The 9589-nt window shown below is 36.9% G+C and overlaps 1 protein-coding gene across 1 annotated transcript; it reads left to right on the forward strand.

The window, feature by feature from the left end:
• Window positions 1–2982: 2982 nt before the first annotated feature.
• On the forward strand, window positions 2983–3514 carry LOC788786 (solute carrier family 22 member 10-like; the record flags this gene model as incomplete). Its single annotated transcript, XM_059883150.1, has 1 exon — window positions 2983–3514. A coding segment is annotated over one exon (477 nt), but the record flags the coding sequence as incomplete, so codon positions are not given.
• Window positions 3515–9589: the final 6075 nt, after the last annotated feature.

The following is a 9589-nucleotide window of genomic DNA, read 5'->3' on the forward strand; positions in this document are numbered from 1 at the left end:
TTCTGCAATATTTAGTTTTATATAGAAGTTCTCTATTAAATTCTTTAGTTCAGTTGTATTCTTTAGCTCTAGGATATGTGTTTATTTTTATTTTGGGGTTATTCTCACTTCTATATTGAATTTTTCATTTTGCTCATTCACTGTTTTTGTAATTCAGTTTAACTGTCTGTGTGTATGTTATTGTAGTTCATTGAAATTTTTAAAAAGGATTATTCTGAATTCTTTGCCAAACAGTTAATAGATCTCCATTTCTTTTAGGTCAGTTCCTGCAGCTTTAATTCCTTTGGTGGTTTAATGTCCATTTGATTTTCTGTAATCCTTGATTCCTTGTATTGGCATCTATGCTATGAGCAAACAGTCTCCTCTTCTAGACTTTAAAGGTCTGCTTCAGCAGGGAAGGTCACTGTACAATCTTCCTTGTTGTGTGGGGCTTCAGGCTATGTTCTACACTTGGGTGAGGTTTTTGGAAGAGGGATGAATAAGGCTGCAGACTATGTTCAGTGATCAGGCAGGGTCATAGGCTGGGTTGTGATACAAGGTGAGGCTGTTTTCTAGGCTTTGCAGCTAGGTAGTACAATAATTGGGCTCTGAGGGTCACTGTTCAAGGTGCTTGGTTATATGGGTTCAGAGATTATTCTTAAAAGTAGAGCAGAACTTCTGGCTTGACTTCCTGTCCACAGATGGGTACTGTGGCTGCCTGGGTTCTCTGGGCAGGGTTCCTGATTGGGTGGAAATGGAAGCTATACTCAGAAGTTAGGCAGACTTGTGAATTTGCTTCCCTGCTCAGGCAGAGCCATAAGCCAGCACCATGCCTAGTATGGCTTGTAGGCTGGAAATCCAAATAAGGTAGAATTTCCAACTGAGCTCTTTGGCTACCAGCTCAGTTCTGCAGATGAACAGAACCACTGGCTGGGCTCTTTACTTGGATTCCGTGGCAAGCAGAAATGCAGCCCACCAAAACTTCAGTGCTGGTTACTGTGAGCTCTGCCCACTTCTTCATCTCAATTTGATTCCCAGTGATTGAGCCTGGGAATTACCCTAGTGATTCCCACAAGGTCAGACCTGACTAGGCCTCCTGGGAAGCATCTCATAATTCTATGGCAGATGAATGTCCACTTGGATCCTTTTTTTCTTGCTGGAGAAACTGTAAGCTCAAGGGGGCCCTCTTGGTGTGGTGCTGTGTTGGGCTGGGGGAGGAATAATGTGGTCAGAGTGCAGTCACTCCTCTTGTCCTTCTTAAGTGTTTTCTCTTTCTCTTTGTCCTTCAGAGATTGCTTCATCCTTGTCCTCAAGTTCTGGAATGTTCACAGCGATGACTTGTCTGAGGATAGTTGCTAGCTAATCTATGGAGAAGGACTCAGATAGGAATGACCTATGTCACAATCCTAATGGCTTCACTTCCCCATATTTTTATTCATATATAACAATATTTTAATGACAGATTTTTAAAGTGGAAAACAGATTAGTAGTTGCCAAAGATAGCAAAGGGAAAGACAGGAGCAGGTGCGAGGTGAATATATTTATATACTCAAGAGGGATACATACATATATATGCATATCAGTAGAGATGGATCTCTAGTATCTTGACTGTGGTGGTGGATGCACAAAGCCGAACAGGTGGTAAACTATATGGTACCAAGTACCTCCCCCCAAAACACATACACAAATGTACAGGTAAAACTGAGTGGGGAAGTCTGAATAAGGTTAGTGCATTGTATCACTATCAATAAGTTAGTACTAATATATACTATACTTTTGCAAATATTTCTATGGGGGAAAATGGGTACTGTGCAGACAATTTCTCATTACATTATTTCTTGCTGCTGTATGTGACTCTACAGTTATCTCATTAAACATTTTAATAAACTATGTAAAGAATTGGACAGTTATAGCTTGCAAATGCTAAATATAAGAAACTTGGATGACTATATGAAAAGGAGAAAATATATACTTGAAATCAAAGAGTATTACCAGAGATAACTAGGCCAGTTTCATAGTGATAAAAGGATCGGTTCATCAGTATTCTGAACAATTGCACATAAATTATACTTAATACATTATGTAAAGTGTTAGTTGCTCAGTTGTGTCCAACTCTGTGACCCCATGTACTGTAGCCTACCAGGCTCCTCTGTCCATGGAATTCTCCAGCCAAGAATGTTGGAGTCAGTTGCCATTCCCTTCTCCAGGGGATATTCCCAACCCAGGGACTGAACCAGGTCTCCTGCATTGCAGGCAGATTCTTTCTGGCTGAGTCATCGAGAAGTCCATATATTATGTAAAGCAATAATATATTATGTAAATCAATAAATAAATCCAAGAAAATACACTCACATGAGTTTACCACTGCCTTTCCCCTGTACCTATATTTCAAGGAACTTAAAATTATTGTGAGTTTTTTGTGTAATTTAAACTGAAGCACAATATATCAGCTACTGAAAACTAGTAGGGCTAGTTTTTTTTTAATTTAATTTTTTATTTTAATTAATTTTTTAAATTAATTAATTAATTAAAATTAATTAAATTTAATTAATTTTATTTAATTATTTTAATCAAATTCAGTATTAAACAAGAGAACATTTGTTTCCTATTCTTTCCACAGAAAAATCATAAAGCAATTTACTTCCATGTCTCTCAAATTCCACTTTCTAGAAATACTGAAGACTGTGTAGCAGGCTTATCTTAGATTATTTAGAGACCATGTTCATGTCAAAGTCCAATGCTGATTTTACATAACCCCTGAGGACAAGCACATTCAGAGAGTCAACCTTTAAACAGATTTCATTGTCAACAATGGAAAGTATTTTGGTAAATAATTATCTCTATAACTTTACTTAAAAAAAAGAAGAGTATTATATCCTGATAACAAAAGGACTGGGAAAACTACTCTGTTGTAAGTAAGGTGACAGGACTCATTAATGAGAAACTGGTGTGAGGTCACGTAGATAGTTTGAATTAATATAAGGAAACTTTTTGTGCCCCTGAACTTGTCCCTGTAAAGTCATTGTAGCTTCTCTTGAATATCACCTTTGCACAGTGCCCTTTGAGAAGCTCCAGGATGAAATTGGTGGCCTGGGGAAATTCCAGATCCTTCAGATGCTTTTAGCTTTGCCTTCTCTCATGATGATAGCATGCCATATACTGCTGGAGAACTTCACTGCAGCTGTTCCAGGGCATCGCTGCTGGGTCCACATCCTCAGTAATGCCACTGTCTCTGATAATGACACTGGGACCCTCAGCTTTGATGTCCTCCTGGGAATTTCCATCCCCTTGGATTCTAAATTGAAGCCAGAGAAATGTCATCGCTTCCTCCATCCACAGTGGCAGCTCCTTCACCTAAATGGGATCTTTCCCGACATGAGTGACGTGGACACAGAGCCCTGTGTGGATGGCTGGGTGTATGATCGCTGCTTGTTCTCCTCCACCATCATGACTGAGGTAAAGCCTCATTTACTATTGTGAGTACATGGTCTGGGTGTTTAGAATAACAGCATAAATACTGTTCAAGTGCTTAGTATTAGTGTACCCACCTGCCTTTCATTCTTTCAGCAATAATGATTGCTTACCTTTTTAAAAGCCAAGCATTTAAAATTGAGGACAGTGAAATCAACCAACTGGATATGAATTCTAACACCACAAAGCTTTACCTTTAGTATAAAGACTGGTGATTAGACAAGTAATTACTTGTGAAAAATTATTCTTGCTCACTTGTTCTCAATCTAGTTGCAAATTGGAAATATTATTTTTAATTAGAACATATTTCAATACCCTGGTTACTTGTCAGAGAAACAGACTGGAGTACATTTCACTCTAGATGTGAAATCTAGACTTCAATATTTTTTTAAAAACTCAGTGTTTCCTTACAATGGGATGACCCAGAGGGATGGCAAGGGAAGGGAGGAAGGAGGAGGGTTCAGGATGGGGAACATGTGTATACCTGTTGTGGATTCATGTTGATATATGGCAAAACCAATACAATATTGTAAAGTTAAAAAAAAAAACTCAATGTTTCCAATGTGTAGCAAAGATTGAGGACCGCTGGGGTATGCAGTGCTAAGTGAATATAAAGACTGATCCTGTTATAACCTAGAAGACTTGGTTGAGAAATTCTAGAAAAGCCATGCTTAAACTGAGACTTGAATGATATAGATGAATAAACATAGTAAAAAAAAAAAAAAAAAACAGAACGTGTTCACGAAGGGCACTTTGAGGGATTATGGGATGCTGTGAAGCCCCTTTGTGCTGGTTTTCTTCTCTTCCAGTGGAACTTTGTATGTGATCATCAGTCACAGAAATCAGTGGTTCAATCCCTAGTCATGGCTGGAGTGCTGGTTGGGGGCCTCATACATGGCCATCTCTCAGACAGGTGAGTGTCTCCACATCACTGCTGCCCTTCCTCTGGGGTGAGCTGCCTTGGTTCCCAGGGAGCTATGGATGGAAATGCAGAATTCAACTCATTGTGATGAATGACATTTTGTTGCCACAGAGCTCTGTGTACTGGACACAGAAATATCATCTCCACAAGATCTGGGGGATATTCCAGAACAGTATTTAGAGGGTAAGTATCATAATACTTCATCCAGAAATATGAGGAAGAGTTATCTATGGGAACAGAAAGGAAGGTGCTTCAAGACAGGAGGTGCAGCTTCTTTAAAAACACAGATATAGAGAATAGCACTGCTGGCCTTTGCCATGATTTTTATGTTAAGTCCCTACTGGACTCAATGAGCTAAATGCTTATGGGTTCCCACATTGGTTATCATGTCTTGGTTGCCCCACCATAATTGGTAGGCATTTCTATAAAACCTGGTGCATAGTGAGGTAATACTGGAATTGTAAAATAATTGTGGATGTTTATCTTGCTTTTATTTTTTTTAATTTTTTAAATTATATTATTTTTTTTTTTACTTTACAATATTTTATTGGTTTTGCCATACATCAACATGCATTCGCCACGGGTGTACACGTGTTCCCATCCCGAACCCCCCTCCCACCTCCCTCCCCATACCATCCCTCTGGGTCATCCCAGTGCACCAGCCCCAAGCATCCTGAATTCTGCATTGAACATGGACTGGCGATTCATTTCTTATATGGTATTATACATGTTTTAATGCCATTCTCCCAAATCATCCCCCCCCGCCTCTCCCACAGAGTCCAAAAGACTGTCCTATACATCTGTGTCTCTCTTGCTGTCTCGCATACAGGATTGTCGTTACCATCTTTCTAAATTCCATATATATGCATTAGTATACTGTATTGGTGTTTTTCTTTCTGGCTTACTTCACTCTGTATAATAGGCTCCAGTTTCATCCACCTCATTAGAAGTGATTCAAATGTATTCTTTTTAATGGCTGAGTAATTAATATTCCATTGTGTATATGTACCACAGCGTTCTTATCCATTCATCTGCTGATGGACATCTAGGTTGCTTCCATGTCCTGGCTATTATAAACTGTGCTGCGATGAACATTGGGGTACACGTGTCTCTTTCAATTCTGGTTTCCTCTGTGTGTATGCCCAACTTATAAAAGCCTTGTATTAAGTATTCGTGCAATCATATATTATCTTAATATGAGTTAATTAATCTATAGACCTCAGGAGTCACAATTTGTGGTGTGAGAAATTTGGGTTATCCTGTGCCAGCAGTGTCCATCCTCAAGTAAGAGACAACGATGGCACACTCAAGTCTTTCACAGGAGAAATGAGAGACTTAAAGTATCCCTTACCATCCATAAGCCTAAAGCCATTTTATCTTTCACCTGAAAATTGTGAACTTTGTATGCAATTACCCCAAATGTAATTCACAAAAGAGTTGACAGTATTCTGACCAAAGCCTTTATGATAATTCACAATAAAGTGCCTTTTGATGCTACTGTGAGTGGAATTGTTCTCTTTAATACTTTTTTTCCACATATTTCATTGTTAGTGTACAGAAATGCAATTGATTTCTGTATGTTGATTTTGTATCCTGTAACTTCACCGAATTTGTTCTTCACTCAATTTTTGGTTGAATCTTTAGAATTTTCTGTGTATAGGATGATAGCATCTGCAAACAGAGAGAACTTAATTCTTCCTTCCAACTTCTATGGCTTTTTCTTGCCTGCTTTCTCTGATTACAACTTACAATATTATGTTAAATGTGACCTGTGTGAGTGGGCACCCTTGTTTTTTCCTAAGCTTAGAGGAAAATCCTTCGACCTGTCAGCATTGAGTATGATATTAGCTGAGGATTTGTCATGTATGGCCTTTATTATGTTGAAGTACATTTCTTCTGTACCCAAATAATTATTTTTATCACTAAAGGATGTTGGATTTTGTCTGTATCTCTTGACATGATCATACTAATTTACCTTTCATTCCATTATGTGGTTTTTCACATTTATTGATTCACATATCTTGAGTAATCCTTACATCCTGGGGGTGAATTCCACTTGATCATGTTTTATGATCCTTTTAGTGTGCTATTGAATTTGGTTTACTAATATTTTGTTGAGAATGTTTTGCATCTGTATTCAGCAGAGATGTTGGTCTGCAGTTTTCTTGGAGTGTCCTTATCTGACTTTGGAATCAGAAAAGTGGTGGATTTCTAAAATCAGTTTGAGAGTGTTTCCTCCTCTTCAAATTTTTTTGGAAGTGTTTGAAAGGAACTGGTTTAATTCATTTTTTAATGTTTGGTAGAATTCACCTGTGAAACCTCTTGTCCAGGTTTTGCATTGTTTTTCTTTCTTTCTTTCTTTTTTTTTTGTGAGAAGGGGTGGTTTATATTACTGATTTAATCTCCTTAGTCATTATTGGTCTGTTCATATTTTTCCATTTCTTTATGATTCAGTCTCGGTAGATTGTATGTGTCTAGGAACTTACCCATTTCTTATAGGTTAACCTTTTTTTTAATTAAAGGTTTTATTTTATTTTATTAAAGGTTTTATTTATTTTATTAAAACACAGAAATATTTGAGTAGTACCTTATAACCCTGTGTCTCCACTTTCGTTTTTAATTTTTTATTTGAGTCTTCTCTCTAACTTTCTTAATCTGGCTAAACATTGTTGAAAACAAAGTAATGAGGTCCACCAATATTATTGTGTTGCTGTCTATTTCTCCTTTCATATATGTTAGCATTTGCTTAATATATTGAGGTGCTCTGGTGTTAGTTGCATAATTATTTATTACTGATATATCATCTTGATAAATGGTTCCTTTATCATTATGTAATGCACCTTTTTGTGTCTTCTTACCATTTTTGATTGGAGTCTCTTTTGTCTGATGTAAGTATCAGACAAAAAAATTCTCATTTGATTGTACTCTGTATAGAGTATCCTTTCCTGTCCCATCACTTTGAGCCTATGTATGTCTTTAAAGCTGAAGTGAGCCTCTTGTAAGGAGAATATAGTTCAGTCCTTTTCTAAAAAATCCATTTAGTGACTCTCTCTTTTGATGGGAAAATTCAACCCATTTGCTTTTAATTGTTAATAAGTTGGCTTCCCTGGTGCCTCAGTGATAAAGAATCCACCTGCCAATGCAGAAGACACAAGAAACATGGCTTCAATCCTTAGGTTGGGAAGATCTCCTGGAGTAGGAAGTGGCAATCCACTCCAGTATTCTTGCCTACAGAATTCCATGGGCAGAGGAGCCTGACGGGCTACAGACCACAGGGTCACAAAGAGTTGGATGTGACTGGGGACAATAACGAGCAATAATGCTGAAAATGTTGCTTTTTCTCTTTCATCTTCAATATTAAAATGGCTACACAAAAATCCACCAACTTTGATAAGTTTTTAAAATGCACACTGATATGGCAGCTGTCAAAGTACCAGGTAACAAAATTATTTTGAATGAAGTTAAAGACAACTAAGCACTGATAGAGCCATCTAATGGGGGAGAAATGAATGACCCTTTGACCAACCTAACATGAACACCAATTCTTCTTGAACTTTTCCATGAAACAGAAGAGGAGGAAAGCTCCCTAACTCACTCTATGGGACCAGTGCTGCTCTGATATCAAAGCCAGATAATGACATCACAAGAAAACAACAGAGCAACATCCTTTATGAACAGAAAATCTGCAGCAAAATGCTAGCAGACTGAATCCAACTGCATATTTAAAAAGTTATATACCTTGAACAAATAGGATTTATCCCAGGAATGCAAAGGTAGTCTATGATAAGAAAATCAATCAATGTAATATAGCACTTTAATAGGAAAAGAAAGCATAATTTCAATTGATACATTTTATAAAATGTACAATTCAGCATTTTATAAAACCTAGCACTCTTTTATGATAAAAGTAAGACTACTAAGAATAAAAGGGAACCCAACAAGTTAAAGGGTATTTAAGAAAAAAACTACAACTAACATTAAGCTCAATGGTGAAAGGAAAACTTTCACAATAACTTCGGGAGCAAGTCAAGGATGTCTGCTTTCACTGTTGCTAATCAACATTGTACTGAAGAATCTAATTAGAGTAATTAGATAAGAAAGAGAAATTAAATTTATCCAAATTGAAAAGAAAAACTTTAGTCTATCTATATTTGTAGATGACATGATTATACAAATTTAAAATTCCAAAGAATGCACAAGAGAGCTATTAGAGTTCATGAATGAATTCAACAAAGTTGTAGGGTACAAGAAAAACACACAATTATATAACCACAATGAACAAGCAGAAAATGAAATTGAGAAAGTTATTACACTTACAATATCTTCTAAAAAATAAACTACCTATCAATAAAATTAATCTAAGAGATAAAAGATTTGTATACTGTAAACTATAAAGCCTTGCTGAAAGAAATAGAAAAGCCCTAAACAAATGGAAAGGATCCCATGTTAATGCTGTAGGAAGACTTAATGTTGGCAACTAGTCAATCTACTTAATGCAATCAAGAGTTTCAGTGAAATCCCTATCAAAATTCCAACACTGTTTTCTATAGAAATGGAAAAGCTGAACTTTAAATTTATATGAATTTGGAGCTCCAAAGAGCCAAACAATGTTAAAAAGAAGGATAAATTCAGAGGACCCACACTTTTTGACTACTACAAAACTGCCATAACCAAATATTATAGTACTGCCATAAGGATAGAGGAGAGGTACAAACCAACAAAAAGGAACTGAGTCCAGAAATGAAATTGTACATTTAGAGCCAACTGACTTTTGTCAAGTGTGCCAAGATCACTCAGCATGGAAAAGAAAAATGTTTTCAGGAAATGGTATTTAACCACTAAATATCCATGTTCACGCCTGCAAATTCACTTCAGTCATGTCTGACTCTTTGCGACCCTATGGACTGTAGCCCTCCAGGCTCCTATGTCCATGAGATTCTCCAGGCAAGAACAGTGGAGTAGGTTGCTGTGCCCTTCTCCAGAGGGTCTTCCCAACCTAGGGATTGAACCTGCGTTTCTTAATGTCTCCTGCATAGGCATGCTTTTTTTTTTTTTTTTACCATTAGTGCCACCTAATAAGCCCCTAAATGCCCATACGAAATAAAAAAAAAAGTTTACTCTTCTCTCACTCTATATGCAAAAGCTGAGTGAATTAATAACCTATATGTAAGAGTTAAAACTTTAAAACTCTTAAAGGAAGCATAGAAGTGAATCTTC

The sequence above is a fragment of the Bos taurus genome, chromosome 29, assembly GCF_002263795.3.
Source record: "Bos taurus isolate L1 Dominette 01449 registration number 42190680 breed Hereford chromosome 29, ARS-UCD2.0, whole genome shotgun sequence".
Classification (NCBI taxonomy): Eukaryota; Metazoa; Chordata; class Mammalia; order Artiodactyla; family Bovidae; genus Bos; species Bos taurus.